Source organism: Chamaea fasciata, unplaced genomic scaffold, assembly GCF_029207755.1.
Source record: "Chamaea fasciata isolate MVZ Bird 193981 ecotype frontalis unplaced genomic scaffold, bChaFas1.0.hap1 SCAF_17, whole genome shotgun sequence".
Classification (NCBI taxonomy): Eukaryota; Metazoa; Chordata; class Aves; order Passeriformes; family Sylviidae; genus Chamaea; species Chamaea fasciata.
The window spans coordinates 13,256,844-13,273,923 of record NW_027094102.1 but is presented as its reverse complement, the minus strand read 5'-3'; the positions used below and the strand labels follow the sequence as shown (position 1 = coordinate 13,273,923).

The 17,080-nt window shown below is 54.5% G+C and overlaps 1 protein-coding gene across 5 annotated transcripts in view; it reads right to left on the bottom strand.

The window, feature by feature from the left end:
• RALY (RALY heterogeneous nuclear ribonucleoprotein) overlaps positions 1–17,080 on the bottom strand; it is a 114,283-nt gene that overhangs the window by 13,139 nt on the left and 84,064 nt on the right. For 2 of the 5 annotated variants that reach the window (XM_066198858.1, XM_066198859.1), the window contains 2 exons: positions 5,082–5,346; positions 307–379 (listed from right to left, as the gene is read on the bottom strand). In XM_066198858.1, the coding sequence (XP_066054955.1) occupies positions 307–379; positions 5,082–5,337 (329 nt within the window). In that variant the 5' untranslated portion in view covers positions 5,338–5,346. Of the gene's footprint in view, positions 1–306; positions 380–5,081; positions 5,347–5,957; positions 5,978–7,306; positions 7,479–8,434; positions 8,677–17,080 lie in introns of those variants that run through there. The other 3 variants (XM_066198861.1, XM_066198860.1, XM_066198862.1) reach the window with 3 other exon arrangements.

Here is a 17,080-nt window from a genome sequence, read left to right as displayed (position 1 = left end):
TCCTCTTGCCACCCCTCCTGTGGTGTGGTTAAAGCAGCTACTGCCCACCCCTCCCCAACCCTCTCCAGGTCCAACACCTGCACAGGTGGGACCATGCCCAGGAAATCTCCGAGAACACCACAGGCCCTGGCCAACCTTGGGGCTGCCACTGCCCGAGGGGCACTGCCATGGGAAGGAGCCCTTGGGAGAAGCTCTGGATGTGCAGCAGTGCCCAGGCTGCGGGGGGCACGGAGCTCAGGGCAGTGGTTGGGGCGTGCTGGAGGGCAAACACAATCAGAGACCTCACCCACTGTGCTCAACACCTACCTGTACAAGGCAGAGGCTGCTCTCTTCAGCCCTTTGGGTCTGTTGGGTTTGGGCTCCCCGGCCATGTTGATGTCTGCAAGGAAGGGACACGCAGCTGTGACATGGCACGTCCCTGACCACCTTCACCTCACCTGGGCACGGAGCTGGGCTGGATGCACACAGCCCTGCCAGAGAGAAATGAGCTGCCCCACACATTCCCACCTGCTTCTGGCACATCCGGGCCTGCTGGGGCTCCACAGGAAGGTGAGTAAACCCTGGCACTTGGCAAACCTCTTCCTTTGCCCTTCCAGAGCCGCTCACCATTCCCTGAGCAGTCAGCGCCCTGTACACAGCCCACTCCACACACAAATCCAGGACAGCTTTCTTGGGAGAGTTTGGTGTGATAAGGCAAAATCCAAACCTTCTGCATGGTGCTACTGCTGAGCATCTACCCCTTGATCCTTCAGGAATAACAAGGAATGCTGGGCACGAGCCAGCCGGGCACTGCTGTGGATCTGGCTGCGTTCAACTCTGCACGGGGTGCCCGTGCCTGCAGCTGCTCTTAGGGGAGCATCTTCTGCCAGGGGAGGGAAGAATGAGCTCCTCTAATCCCCTGAGGAAATGTTACTCCTTGGCCACGGTGCCAAGCGTGCTTTTGATGTGAGAATCAAGTGACACAGCCAATTTAATGGAGCTGCCAAGAGCCTGGCAACCCCACATTGGGTGTGGCGCCAGAACTCAGAGAGGTGAGCACTGGAAAATGCCCCGCTGCCTTCTCCAATCAGCCCTAAACCCTGTTGGTTCTTCAGGTCCTATGTGTATGAAGAGGTGTCAGACCTCTGGGCATGTCAGGTCTGAGTTGGGCAAGACAGGATTTCCTCCTGTGGACCAGCACTGCCAAGCCCACCATGAACCCACAGCCCTCAGACACGGCAGGAAAAAAGAGAAAGGAGTATTTTTGTTAAAAAAAAACCCCCTCATAAATCAAAAATCCAAGTAGTGGAAGGTGAGGGAGTGGAAGACCAGCTGCTGAGTCCATGGGGTTGGTAAGAACCCTCTTCTTCAGCTGGTGTGAGGCCAGTGATCTCCAGGAGTTCAGAGGAGCCACACCTGTGTTTCTGGAGAAGGCTGGGTGGGTTCAGGAGGCGTCATCACAGGTGGGTCACCTACTGAACCTATTGGTCCTCAGGGGCCTGTCTTGATCTGCCCTGAGGGACCTGGTCACCCACAGAGAACCAGGGGCTGAGAGTGTCCCATCCTGGGTCCATCCTGCAGCTCCACGGGACCAGTGCCCCACGGGAGCTTCGGGATGGACCAGGGAGGTGATGGGAGAAAAAGATCCCAGAATGGTTTGGGTTGGAAGAAATCTTCCCTGAAAGCCCATCCCATTCCACCCCTGCCATGGCAGGGACATCTTCCATGATCCCAGGGTGCTCCCAGCCCTCTCCAACCTGGCCTTGGACACTTTCAGGGATCCAGGGGCAGCCACAGCTGCTCTGGGCACCCTGTGCCAGGGTCTCAGCATCGTCACAGGGAGGAATTTCTTCAGTGATACCTTGCTTTCTGCTACCTGCACCTCAGGGGACACTCAACCAACTTTTAGCACATTTAAAACTTCCAATTTTTTCATGCTTTATGAAGGGTCTTTATGAGGAAATGTGGACAGGTGGGTCCACACACCATCAAAATAAAGAGCCTACAAAGTGATCCAAAGGAACATCCTGCTGACTTAGGGATTAACCAGGAAAATCATCCTCAGGAGCACAGGAAGGCTGCAGCACTGCTGGGATGAACTGAGCAGGAGGAGCATAGGCTGCACAGGCAGGACACGACTCTGGAGGAGCATGGACACCCCCCCACTGCTCAGGGCCTTGCTGTGCAGCTCCTTGGCTGCCTTTTAGGGTCTGTCAAGAGACCTTATTCCTGCTGAAGCTGGAGCCTGGCCTCTTTCTGAGCTTGAACAACAAATGTGGTGCGGTGTGGTTGGCTCAGCCACGGCACTGAGTGCTGCTCTGGAGGCACATCCCCATCAGAGCCTGTGTTTTCCTAGCTGCCTTCCTTCCCTCCCTCCACCCTGCCGTTCCCAGCTGCAGGAGAGTGTTGAGCCTGAATGGTGGAGGGCTGCACGTGGGCACAGGGCAGGGCCAGCTGCTGCCAGCAGGAACATTTCACACACGGTCACCTTCCTGAGCCTGCTGAGCCACCAAGGCTGCTGGCAGTGCAGGGGAACAGAGGGATCAGTCCTTCCCTGCTGCAGCCCACCACACAGCCCTGCCCAGCTGCAGCCCCCTGGCTGGGAACCCTTTCTGCTGCCAGAGTGCATCTCTCCAGCTGAGGTTTTCTGAGAGGAGCCTTTTCTCGCGGCAAACCTTTCATCTCTCTCTTCAGCCAAGTGAGCAGGTGCTCCCTGCCTCTTGGCCACAACTCCTCTGTCTGTTTGCAGCATCACAAGGAACTCCTGGGTTCCCCAAGGCCCTCTCCGTCCCATCTCAGGCTGCACATGTGGGCAACATCTGGGCTGGAAGCATTCCTGGCATGCTGAGCTCTGCCAGGTCTGCAGCTCCTCTCTCTGGAGCTCCAGAGAAATGAGCAGAAGTTTCTGGGATCTAGATAAACCTCAGAGGAAGCAGCATGGCTTCAGCACAACTTCTTATGTCAGGCTGCTGTGCCAGCAGCAGGGTAGGAAGGGGCTGCAAATTGCTTTCCTGGGTGTCCGCTGCCCACAGCAGGCTTGGAAATCATCATTTTTCATTAAAAACCCTGTCCCCAGTTCCAGTTCTCAGCCTGGAGCTGGTGACAAGAGCACCTCAGAATATGACACCTCAGAGCAATCTGAATAAGCAAAGATGCAGCTGGGGGGGATTTGCTAGTTAGTTCTCATCCCACAGCAGTGCAGACGTTGGGGAAGTTCTCTCGTTTAACATCTGCTAGCTGAAGTTAACCTGAGCTGCTCTGGATATCAGCTCTCCTGACAGGATGAGGGTAAGGCCTGGTCCCCAAAAGGAATCACTGAATCCCAGAGTGGTTTGGGTTGGAAGGGACCTTAAAGCCCACCCTGTCCCACCCCCTGCCACGAGCTGGGACACCTTCCACTGTCCCAGGTTGCTCCAAGCCCCAGTGTCCAACCTGGCCTTGGACACTTCCCAGGGATCCAGGGGCAGCCACAGCTGCTCTGGGCACCCTGTGCCAGGGCCTCCCCACCCTCCCAGGCAAGAATTCTTCCCCAATATTCCATTTAACCCTGCTCTCTGGCAGTGGGAAGCCATTCCCCTTGTCCTATCCATGCCTTTGATACCAGGCAATGTCTTTCCCCACCCTCACACTTCCTCAGTAGTCCCAGGACAAGGCCATGGGATGATCCAGAACTGTGGTTTTGCTGTTTGGCTCCTACACTCACAGCCCAGAGCTGAGGTTTTGGGCCACAATGTCACACGTGCCTTTGATCCCATCCCACACAGGAGCCTGGGGGTGCTGTTGGGATGCTGCTCTCCAGCTCTGTGCCTGGCCATGGATCCTGCTGACCCTGCCTTGTCACTCTGGCCCTGCTCTGCGGGTCCAGCATCCCAGTCTGACCTGGCACTGCCCATCCCTTTACCATCCCCTGTGGAACTGAAGCTGGTTTGGGTTTTGCCTTTTTTGTTCTTTTATACGTTCTCTTCATTCCTCACACACCTATTTGGAGCTCTGTAGCCTATTGTGTTAGTGACTAATTTTCCCAGTGATTTTCCATGGCCTTTCCCTAGGCAAAAAGACAAAACAAATTGCAGAGCTCCAAGCTCTGGGGGGTACAAGGCCCCAGTGCTCTCTCGGTTCTTCCTGGGAACCAAGGTTGAGAACAACCCTTGGAGATCCATTTCATGGCCAAAGTTCAGCCAGGGCCAAGAGGGGGCTCCAGAGAAGGGGTTTGGCCTGGGGGGAAACTGCCTCACCACTTGTCCTCCTAATTGGGACTTCTTATCAATTATGCTAATTTCCTAAAACCTATAAAAATATACTCACCCCTGTGGGCTGAGCAGGCTTTTGTGGGCATCTTTCTACAACTGCCCCTGAAATCCTTCAAATAAAAATCCACGTTTTTATATTACCCCTCCTTACTAAAATTATTTTGAATTCCATTGCTGTTGGAAACCAGATAGAAATCTCCCAGGACCCCGTGCCCACAGGGTTAGAGGCAGAAAAGAATGCAGGGCTTGCTTTGAAACCCTCAGAAAAACTGAGATACATAAAGTTACACAGACATGAAGTGGGAATGTAAGTTTTAGTTTTAGGTGAGTAAAGTGCCTTAAGCAAAGAAGAGACTGTATTAGTTATTAGAAAAGCCCTAAAATCCAGTTTGAAGTTCAGTAGCATTACCTTTAACAAAGTTAACCAAGTCCTAGACATAACATAACATAGACGGAATAGGTAGGCTGTAGGCTAGGCCTTGTGTAAGAAATGGCAGACATCGTCACACAACTGTGTCAGAGCAGGATAGGTGCAAAAAGACAGGAACAGCATCGTGCTTGTAGCTGACTGGATGATTAATGAATAGAATGCATTGTATCGGGGCTGCTGCTGCTGCTTGGGACAGGGGGCCCCTGTGCTGGAAGGCATTTTGCATGATGGCACGGGCTGTAACACTGACATTCCTGAGACCGATCCAGCCACGTAACCAACTACTTCACTCCAAGCAGCGGCCACTCTCGCTCCTCGCTCAAACTTACACATTTCCAAACTGGGGCAGGGGGGAGGGGAAAGACAACAAGAAAACAAGACGACAAGAGCAGGCCAGGCAGCAGGCCGGGGGCAGGACTCACCCAGGGTCTGTCCGGCCAGCACGCGGCCGTTCTCGCCCAGCACGGCGGCGCGCGCGTGCCGCTCGTTGGAGTACTGCACGAAGGCGTAGCCCTTGTGCACCGAGCAGCCCACCACGCGCCCGTACTTGGAGAAGATGGTCTCCACATCCGACTTCTTCACCACCGCCGTGTTGAGGTTGCCGATGAACACCCGCGAGTTGATGGACTTGGGGTCATTCTTGTTGGTGATGTTGCTGGTCTGCACCTTCAAGGACATCTTGGAGGCCTGCAGGGACAGGTGGGGAGTCAGGAGGGTGGGCAGAGGGATTCATGGAAAAAAAAAAAAAAAATCTCTCGGTGGAGGAAGCAGCTTCTCAATTTCAACTGGTCACAGTGGGCAGATCCCATCCCCGGCAGCCCCTGAGTGTTGGGAGACCACTGGCACGGTCACTCCTAAATTCTTGTCAGAAATTAATTGAGCAGGCTGACACCTGGTTGGTTCTGTGCAGGGCCAGGAGTTGAACTGTAATGTTGCTTGTGGGTCCCTTCCAACTCAGGGTATTCTGTGATTCTAAGGTTGTTTTAAGGGGAGAAAGCAAGATTTAAATCCATTTCACATCTAAGTAAAAGCTTTAATGCTGTCATACCAAAGCTTTCACCTCTCTATGCTAAATGACAATTCAAAGAACTCTCTTTGAAACAGTCCGCATCCAGCACCCTGGTTCATGCTCACATTCCAGGCTTTCCCCAGCCAACACCTCCCAGCCCAGCCCTCACCATGCACAGGGATGGCTTTGCCCCTGTGGGGCCACACTTGCACCTGGAAGGGGACTTGGGATTTCTGGGTATAAATGAAGAGACTGAAGCAGCGATGAGCCCATGTGCTCCTGCTGGCACCTGCACTGCACCGCCTGCACGCCGGCTTTTGGGCTGGATCTCGTGCCAACAGGAGGTGTCACTGTTAGCTCGGAAATCACCATCACATCAGCTGCGAGCCACTCCAAGCCTCTTCCCGCGGCTGCAAGGAAGGATCCTCTTCCTTCGTGCCTCAGGTAACTCGTGGGCAGCCACCGGGAACAGGTTTGCCCTCTGAGCACGAGGAACAGGGCTGGAAATCATCTGAAATCCCAGGCAGTGTGGCCTGTCTGCTCAAACTCCAGCAAAACCCACAGCTGTCCAGAGAGATCAGCTTGATTTCCACCTTCCAGACCCAGAGGGATGATTTGGGATCCCCGCTGTGCTGCACACACAGGTGTGGGACCTACCCGGAGCTGTGCCAGGTGTTTTGTGATGCACATTGAGGTGCTGCTCTTCCCCAGCCCCTTCCAGCAGCAACCACAGGTGTTCCCACTCCCAAGAGCAACACCACCAGGGTGTCCACAGCTCCTGGAGGGCCCCGAGCCTGGCACAGGGGTTGCGCTGCTGCCACAGCTCTGCCTGGTGGTCCCCAGCACCTGCCCTGGTACTGCCTGGCTTTGGGGCTCCAAGCCCAAGTCTGAGCAGCCTGGCCCGAGGTGGGGACAGTGGCAGCTGCCTGCACTGGTGCAGCCCCTGTGGACGCTGTCTCCCTGGTGCCCAAGCTCTGGCAGGCTCTGCTGGCCCCAGCCCAGCCTGCCCGAGGCACTGACAGGGCACTGCGGGGTGTTCCAGCTTTGCTGAGTCCGAAGCCATGGAGTTCCCTTTCCTGCACTCCTGCCCCAGCAGGCTGAGCCTGGCAAGAAGCCACAATATTTTGGGGTTGCATCCACAACTTTCCAAAACCCCAGTCCTGCTTCTTTCTTGTGCTCTCCTGCACAGAGATCCCCTACAGGACACGAAATCTCTGGTTGCTTCTCTCTCCTCTGTTAGAGGGGAGAACATCCTCACAGCCATCTCACCCTTCGCCAGGGGAGCCCCGTTTTGGCTCCTCAGGGGTGCATGTTTTCCCTTCTGAGCTCCCTCAGGATCTGCTCCTGCCACAGTCCCACACAGACCAGCCTGTGTTAGGGCTCAGCAGCACTGCTCCAAACCCCAGGATCTGAGATTCCAGTCCAGGACAGGGACATGGGAGGAGACTGCCCCATCCCCACAGGCAGAGGGTGTTTGCAGCCTGACCCAGGAGCCACAGGATGCTGGAACAACCCCGCAGCCGTGGGCTCTGTCCCACCTGCCAGGGACACACCACCTTCCCAGCCGGGAGCACAAAGAGCTGCACACTCCATCCCTCTCGCCACTTAAAGCCAGACCACACAAAGCACTGGAGACACCTGGCAAGTCTGAGCCTCTCTGAGGATGTGGCTCCACAATAAATCTTCTCTGGCTCCAACTCCTGCGACTCCATTAACCTGCCACTGAGGCTGGAAATAATCTTCCTGTTAAATCCAATCATTAAAAAAAAAAAAAAAAAAAAAAAAAAGTTAGACTTTGCCTGAGTCTGGCTCATATTTTCCCTTTCACGCTTACAGACTGAAAGAGCCACAGACTCTTGTTTTATTACTTTAAAACCAATTCCTGGCAGGCAGAGTTTTCCTAAAAACACCGGGAGAAATAGCCAAAGGACAGGACTTTTAAAGGAATCTAAGTGAATTCAATTCTCAACCTTTGGTAAGTGGTGCTCCAACTTCCACCCTACATCAGCCCTTGTTTAATGCTCTCTATTTGAACTTATTTCTGCAGTGCCACCTGGAAGAGGTTCCCAAAGGAAACTGGTGGAGATGGGGAGAAAAGGAGGCGTTTTCCAGCTCTTTGGTCACTCTGGCTACCCAGCTTAAGCCTCGAGGGCTCATTTCACAGAAATCCCGAGGATCTGCACCAAGCCCAGCTGGAGGCTGCTCCAGGGTGGCCAGTGCCCAGGGAATCTCCATCCTGAACGTGCTGGGAGTGGCTGAGGCTGTGCAGGACCTTCAGAGAGCCTGCACACTTTGGGGTGTCTGCAGGCAGGTGGCCCAGGGTGGCCTTGCTGCCCCGAGGACACATCAGACCTGCACTGAACCCACAAACAGCCCTCCTGTCCCTGGGGATTCAGCAATGTCACACAGGTGACTCCAGCACGTGGCTTTACACCTGCTGACTGCTGGAGTCTCCAGCTCCTGAAGCCTGTATTCTCTTGTTTCAGAGCCAGCCTGCCCTGGCACCTCTTTCCCCCACCCCAGGCCATGGCACAGGGACACCCTTGGTCCCTCTAAGCTGCTTCCCCTCTACAGGATGCACTCCCACTTTTCCATCCTCATCCGGTGGAGTCTAGGTAAGTCTCCAACCCATCTTCTATCCACCCATGGCCCTCCTTGCCCCAGACCTCACAGAAATTCCCCTGGTCCCTGGGCAGAGTCTGAGCCCTTCTCCCCATCCTTGGAACCCACCATCCAGCTTGCACTGCCCTAAGGCCTGGATCCCACCTGGATGCCAGGGTGCTGCAGGACCCTGTCCAAAGCCTTCCTGAAGTTAGGGCAGACACCAACCACGTCGCTTTGCCACACAAACGAAGTAGCTTGGTCAAATTTCCAGGCTGGGCCTGCTGAAGGCACTGCTGAGGAATGTTCTCTTGCTCAAAATCAGACACAGCACCCACATCAAACACACCCCTGGCTCTGCTTTCACACTCCAGCACTGAAGAGCTTCACTGCTGCTACCCCCCAGTCCCAAATCAGGCAAAGGCCAAGGACTGACCAGCCCAGTCAGGTATTATTTACAGGAGCCTGAAGCTCTGCCCAGCTGTTTGCAGCTGCAAACCCCAATTCCATCAGGGGCTGAGCTCCTTAGGGCTGTGGAGGAGGGATGTGGGTTAAGCTGCCTCTGTACCTGGGCTGGAAGAGGCTGGCTGCAGGATTCAGGTGGGATGTGGGGGTATAAAACTGTGTTTTCCCCCAAATTCCATGGGCTCTCAGCAGGTGCCACGCGAGCCAGCTCTGCAGCTGTCAATGGACCCTTCCCCATGTGGGTTTGCTATCAAAAAAAAAAGATCTGGATGAAGCTGAGGTGTGGGCAGGAATGTACCAGATGGATCTTCACTGGGAGAAGGACATCTCCTAAGGTTTCTCCCAAGATGAAGATTTTGGCTGCCATGGACTTGGGGAGGTTGGAAAATGGGAATCTGTGCCTCCCCAGGGTCCCTGCTGCCCACCCCCACTCACCCCCTCCTTGTCTGGCCCCCGTGACCTTCCCCACGCTTCCTGCAGCTGGAGCAGCACGTGCTGGGCTTGTTCCTGTGCTGTGTCCTCTCCTGCCCACCTGGGAGGCTGGGTCCCAGCAATGCCATACAGCTGGACATGGGATGGGCACCTTGCAGCCCTGTGGGAGGGCTTTACAAAGCCTCACCTGTGGGAAACACACCCTGCACTGCAGGGACACTGATGGAGTGGGGAGCTCCACCCTGGGAATGCCCAGTGTCACCTCGGGACACAGCAGGTCTGGGCAGGGGATGTGCCTGGGCTGATGGGAGATGGGACAGGGCCACCAGATGGCCAAGCCAAGGTCAGGGAAGGTGATGGCCACGCTGGGGAGGGAGGCAGTGGGACCATGTCTGCAGATGGGAGCTCTCCAGGGCCATCTGCCCACGCTCTGCTGGCCCTGTCCGGGCAGGCAGCAGGGATTTGGCAGCAGGGAGAAGGGAAGGCCAAGGCTGGGGAACGCCTGGAGGGCTTGGGCCCCATCACTGCTGTCTCACAACCCCCTGAGCACTGCACACACCAGCCAGGCATTCCCTGGAGAGATCAGCCTCCCTTTCTCCTCTGGCCCACTCTTTTGGGATTTCTTCTTAAACGCAGCAGTCACCTGGCACCGCTTACTGGCCTCCTGACTGTAACAATTGGAAAAAGGCGTTTTAACTATGGCTGTTAATATTCCATACTCCCCCTCCCTGCAGTCCAGCAGGAAATGTGTGTCCAGGTGAAATCCAGCACAGCCATCAGCTGGGAAACAGCACAGCTCCACAGCTGGGGAGGAGAGGGGCTTCTGCAGCCACCAGCACTTGGATACACCATGGAACATCCAGCAGGGCTGAGTCAGAACTCGGTGATGTGTCTGGACAGAAACACCCCCACAGCACACACACACACATTCCTGGTAATCCCAGGATATTCCAGTAACCATTGCTGGCATCAGCAGGTGCATTTCCACAGCTCTGATTCCAGCTCTCATCCCCCATCCCACAACTGCCACAAGATGGACTAGAGCTGGAAAAGAGAAAAGACAAAGGCAACAAGGAATAATACTTGGACATGAATAAACAAACGTGTAAAGGGGGTTTTTCACCTCCAGGACCCCAGAGAACATCAAGGACAGAGTATGAGGACTATCCCTGTTTTCTGCAAGGGAAACTGAGGTCCAGACAGGAGAGGTCTGGGGTGGAGGGGTGTGTGCCCCTAGCCTCACCAAAGCCTCCAGAGATATTGCAGTAGCACTCCCAGTCCCAAATGCCCCCAAAGACACAAGGAGATTTAAGGATGTAAGGCCAGGAGTAAGATTTCTCCTTCTACACTTCCTTCCTTCTTTCTACCCTTCCTAGAATCACAGAATCACTTGAGGTGGAAGGGACCTTAAAGCCCATCCCACTGCACCCCCAGCCACGGGCAGGGACATCTTCCACTGTCCCAGGGTGATCCAAGCTCCATCCAGCCTGGCCTTGGGCACTTCCCGGGATCCAGGGGCAGCCCCAGCTGCTCTGGGCACCCTGTGCCAGGGCCCCCCCCCACCCTCACAGGGAACAATTCCTTCCTAGTATCTAATTAAACCTCCTCCCTCCCTTGCTTCCTTCCTTCCCTCCCTCCTGCCTGTGCCATCCCCTCCGCACAGGGCGAGCCCCTGTGAGTCTGCCGGGCACAGCAGTGAGGCCACACCACGGTGACCCCAGGAGCAGCTGGGGACACCCTCTGCACCCAGGCTGGGCTCTCCAGCACCCTCTGACCACCAGCCCTGCAACCTGACCCTCCACACACCCCTGGAGCCTGGGATTTACCCAAAATTCTCCAGGGGTTCATCCTTCTGGGCACAAGGACACCTGTATGCCACTGCCAGGTGAGAAGAAAATACAACAGGGATTAACTGAGCTTTGCACCCCAGAAATTGGAGGATCCCCCGTGCCATTTCTGAGGGGTGGTGAGGAGCACTCCGGGGTCCCAGTGAGCTCCCACAGCCCGGGACAGGCTGTGCCCACCTGCACATGCCCCTGTTCCATGCTGGGAAGGGATGGATGTCCATAGACTCCTCTCCCTGCCTCTGCTCCTCCCCTCTTCCTGTGACAGCACACCTGGCAGCAATGTCACACACTGTCCCTGCTGCTACTGCCAACGTGCAGGAATCCCTTAAAAATCCTGCAATTCCACAGGAACAGGCCAAGGCTGGCACTGGTGTGCTGGTAAGCTGTCCCCTCCCTGCTCTCAGTGCCTTGTTTCCCAGATTAGCTGGTTAATTGAGAGCCAGGTGGCTGCAAACCCCAGGGCCCCGGGGGAGTGACGAAGTGTCCTGGCAGGGGAAGGGAAAGCAAAAAGCAAACGCAGGTGTCCTGCAGGAGCTCCTTGTGTCACTGTGACGGCAGCAGCCGGGCTCTTCTCCCCCTCTCATCACATTTGCTCACGGGAGGGGAGATGTGGTTTTCTATCCTGCCCACATCTCCACCCAGTAACACCAGTCACACGTTTTTCCAGCTTGGAGGTTTGACAAAAGCACACATCCTGCACGGGGCACAGGGACAAGCCTGGTGCCTGCCAGCTTTGGGGCAAATTTGGCATGTGGGGTATTGGGAAAAGCACCAGCAACCTTTGTCTTGCCAGCATGGATGGATGATCCAGCCTGTGGAGCTCCAGTGGGAGTGGGGTGCACCTTGTTCAGGTCTTTTTAACCACCTCAGATCCTCCTGCGCAGGGCAAACCTCAGCCTTGACCTCATTGCTTTCCAGAGGTTGCCCTTGCTGCTTTCATTCCAAACCTTTCACGTCCAAACATCTTTCTTGCCACTTGCAAGGGAGCAGCGCAGAAAATTTCTCAACTTGATGAGGACAAAACTCTGTTGTGACAGGACATGGGTACGGTTTTAAAATGAAAGAGGGTAAATTTTGGTTAGATATGAGGAAGAAATCCTTCCCTGTCAGGGTGGGCAGGCCCTGGCACAGGGTGCCCAGAGCAGCTGTGGCACCCTGGAAGTGTCCCAGGCCAGGCTGGATGTGCCTTGGAGCAGCCTGGGACAGGGGAAGGTGTCCCTGCCCATGGCAGGGGCTGGATTGAGATGAGCTCCAAGGTCCATCCAACCCAAACCATTCTGTTTCTATGAACTTAAAGGCTAAATCAGCAGCATTTCACTGGAAGACAAAGATCCACCACAGGAGTGATTTGCACTTTCTTGCAAGCAGCCAGAAAGATGAGTTTTAGGGACGGCCTGGGCAGTTAACGTTCCCTACAACAAATTGGCACGGCTGTCCCACAGGGAGGATCTCACTTTGGGCAGCCACCGAGATTCTCCTTGGCTCTGAGGGGTTTAGGAGAATCACAGAATGGTTGGGTTGGAAGGGACCTTAAAAATCATCCCGTGCAACCCCCAGCCACGGGCAGGGACACCTCCCACTATCCCAGGCTGCTCCAAGCCCTGTCCAACCTGGCCTTGGACACTGCCAGGGATCCAGGGGCAGCCACAGCTGCTCTGGCCAACCTGCTCCTGTTTTGTTTTGGGTTTTTTTTTTTTTTCTTTAAGCTGAAAAAAGGCAGTTTTGAAAAAAAAAAGAAACCACAGCCAGCTGTGAGACAGGGGATTGCCCTGCCCAGCTCCATCGGCAGCACAGAGCTGCACAAGCCCTGGGAAGCACAGTCCCTGCCACCTCCAGTGCCAATCATTCCTCCCTGGAGAGCCCTGAGTAATTTCCTAGCGAGTCCCCAAACACGACAGCTGAGCTGGGAAGTGTTGGTTTAATATCCAACACAAACCCTGCACTCTTTTCAATAACTCCTGATTCCCCAGCAAGTCCTGCACACAAACCTGGAGGGCTCGGCCCTCCCCACAGAGAGCAGGAAGATCCTGCTCACTGCTGTGTGCTCCAAGAAACAGAATAAACGGGGAGGCAACCAGTGCTTGGGTATTCTGGGGAAAACAGCTTTAATCCTCCCAAACATGAGTGTTAAAGGACCGGGATGTTATTAAAAACGGTGGCAGACAAAGATGCCACAATTATTAGACTGGTTCTGCAGACCCAGGGCTGTCTTTTGGGGGAGTATTTGCTGTGCTGAGAGCTGGGAGGGCTGGAAAGCTGGAGATGAGCTCGGCAGGAGCTGACTGTGAAGTTGTGGGGTCCCTTTGCAAACCCTGTAAGTGCAACCAAGCACATGCCAGTGAGGGAGGATCCTTTCACTGCAGGCAGAGCAGGTCCTTGGGTCCCTGAAGTGCCACTCTGGGCTGTCCCCTCTCCCACCGGACAAGGGGCTCCTTCTACAGGGCTTGTGAATTTTTCCCAACACTTCCCCACCTTGCACACCATGGAATCACCAAGACTGGAAAAGACCTCTGAGATCATCAGGTCCAAGCATCCCCCCAGCACTGCCACCAGGCCCAGCTTCACCTAAACCATATCCCCAGGTGCCACAGCCACAGGTTTTCTGATCACTTACAGGAATGGTGACTCTGCCCCTGCCCTGGGCAGCCTGTTCCTTTCCATGAGGAATTGTTCCCCAACATCCAAGCTAAACCTCCTGTGGCACTACTTGAGGCCATCAGCATCCCGCCTGTCCAGGCTCAGGCTGTCAGTGGCAGTCCCTGCCCTCCTGGGGACCCCTGGCTGTCCCCCACCCCCTCTCCATGGCCAGCCCACCCCATCAGGGCTGTGTGGCTGCAGCAGAGATGCAGAAGGCACCAATGCAGCCCTGCAGCCCCCGTGCACCCCCACGTCCTGCCCAGGGCCACAGGTTCCCCTCCTGAGCAGGCAGGCTCAGGTGCAGCCCAGTTGCCAGCCCTGTTTTCCCTGGCAGGATGAAACGCTGTGCTCACACCTGGCCTGCAGGGTCAGCTGTCCCTCCTCAGGCCGGGGACAGCCCCAGGGCCAGGGGCAGTGATGCCTCTGCACCCCCTGGTCATGGCACAGCTCCCAGACATTCCCAGACATCCCTGCCTCTGCAAGCACCTGGATACCCCCAGGGAACTGGGGCTCCCATCCCTGTTTACAACCTGACCCCACTGCCTGCCCCACCCAGTTTATGGGGTGGGAGATGGGGCAGCTGCTCCCCACTCTGTTCCCCTTCCCCACGCTCAGCTGGACGCTGCACCATCCCAAACTCGGTCTGCAAACACAAGGGGAGAGCAAGGAGCCAGGTCTGGCAGATATGGGCACGTCCTGCAGGACGTCAGCAATAATCCAGCCTGCCCCAGAGCCCGTGGCAGATGTGGCTCTGCAGGAGGGGTGGCTGCAGCCCCTGATCCTGATCCTGCCACAGCTGACGCACGGGGAATTGGCACTGGGAGCATCCTGGCCTGGAGCTGCTCCAGCACGGCGTCACCAGGCACCTGGGCTGGTGTCACCTGGGCTGCTGCCCCTGTGCCAGTGGCAGGAGCAGCTCCTTTAACCCCTCTTGTTTGCAGTGATGTCCCCACAAATGTGGGATTCACTCCTGGTGAGGCAGGGCTGTGCCCGGACACTGGGGACACGACTGGCTCTCCCCCAGTCTTCCTCCTGCTATGCAAAGAGCCTCTTTCAATTTTTAATTAAAACAAGTCATTTCAAACTGCAGAAATCCTGCCAATCCTTTGAAAAGCTGGCTCTGGTTTGAATTTCTGAAATCCTCCACAACGGAGCCATAAATAATCAATAGCTGTTTAAATAAGCAGTTAATCAGCTGTTAAAGGTACAATAGTCACAAAGTCTATCAGGTCAGCATTCAGTTTATAGCTGTGGCTCATTACCATCTGTCCTATGTATTATTTATGCCTCTAGAAGTTTAAAAATCTATTCATTAGAGCATTAAATCCTCCCTAATAAGTGTGATAAAGGATGACCTAGAGCTGGACAGTGAGAGCTGTCCAAGCAGCCCCTGCTCCTCACCCTGCCTTGTCTCCACACATCTGGGGCTGCCCCAAACGCTGCACAGCTCTGGACTCACCCTAGAGCTGCCCATCTGCATCCTCTTTGGAGACAGTGTTTTACCCCAAAGAATCATGGAATAGTTTGGGTTGGAAGGGACCTTTAAAGATTTGAGTTGTACCACACCCTGCCACGGGCAGCGACACCTTCCACTATCCCAGGCTGCTCCAAGTCCAACCTGGCCTTGAATATTCCCAGGGATGGGGCAGCCACCATCTCCATCTGCTTGACAAGGCTGAAGTTTTGTCTTTGAAAGCATTTTCTCCATGAAAATGTATTTTAAATTAGGGCACTTTTCTCCTAGAAGCCCTCCCTCCCCAAACAGGAGCATCCTTTGATTGCAGAATATGCAACAAGTAGAGTTTTCAGGAGTCTCTGCTTCCAATCATCTCAGAAATCTCTCGTGAACAGACCAACATTCTTTTTTGACAGCAGCAAAATAAATTTTAAAGGTCAATTGAATCAGATAAGCCCGGTCTGGCAGCCTTTTCAGATGCAAAATTCCATGGACAACATTTAGGTTCTGTTCGAGAACAGAAACAAAATGCTTTGGAGGAAAGACTCTTCAAAAGGGAAAAAATAAAAAAAAAAAAGAAGAAGAAGAGAAAAAAAAATGAAAAGGAAACAGCAATTAAATAGAATGTCAGCTGTAATCCCACCAGTGCAAAACCTGCTGATTACCTACCACTGGACAATGCTACATGCACTAATCTAATTAAAGGCCTTTTTTACAGGCAGCTGAAGCCAGCTCATTAGCGTGTTACCGAGATGCTCATTAATGGCTGGCCATGACTAATTTCTTGAGAATTATTCTTTAATTCTTTATCATTCCCAGCCTAACCGAGAAACACAAGGTTTCCATCCCCCCTCTCCCACTCACACGGGTTCTGATGTTCCTTAATGAACATCCCCTCACCAGCCCAACTGTTGTTTTAACAGCAAATGATTTATTCATTTCTGGGGAAAACCAAGGGAAGTTTTTGGGAAGTTTCTATGCTGATAGTGAACTGGCATTGCTGCCGCTGCTTTCAGCATCCCCTGTCCCCATCCATGAGGCCAGGGCTCTCCTCCTCACACAAATCCCTCTGTCCAGGAGCTCTCCCAGGCTCCAGAGCTGGGCCACATCCCCCTCTTCCCAGGCTGTGATGCAGGTTCCTGTGGGAAGGACATGTGGAACTCTCACCACAGGAAAATGCTGAACTAGAGGGAAAATCTGAGCTCCAGGAAGGCCCCCATTTCGTGCTGCCAAATAATTTAATTTAACCCCCTCCAGGGCCACCCAGGTCCCAGAGAGGAGCTGCTGGAGGTGGAGCTTCACTGATGGAATCCCCTTTTGGAGCTCCACTGGTCTCTTAAATCATTATGGTTGAAAAAGACGTTTAAGATCATCCAAGTCCAAGCATTAATCTTGTCTTCTAAGCAGGGGTCCTGCATTGTGCTGCCACAGCTGCTTTAGCACGCCAGTGCTGCTCTTCCCAGCCAGACTGGTCCTGCTCACCTCTGCCAGACCACGAGGGCGATGGCTGCTCCGTGAGTGACTGAGCAGGAATCAGGGATTCCCTGTCCCTGGGGATCTTAGCACAGCCCCAGATATCAGACTTGGCAAAATCCTGAGCTGAGGATAGCAGGACAGTCACCACCCGGATCAAAGGGGTCCCAGGGACACAGACCAGTCTGATCCTTCAAAAAGCCTGTCCATGTTCTCCTGCAGAGAAAACCACCTGACTGTCCTCCCACCTGCTGAAGGGCTCCCTGTCACGGTGTCTTGGGCTGCAATGCAAGATGTAACCATCAGTCTGTATTCTATCACCAGCTGTTCAAACCAGCTGGGGCAGGGTTCTTTATCTCTTCCAGGACCCATCCTCCCTCCAGGGGATATCTGCTGTCCATGGGCCATCCAGGCTCACTGCAGGGCTGATACAATCCCATCATCCCACTGGGAGATGCTCCACCCAGGGGGAGGAGCCCAGCATTCCTGCCTGGATCAAAC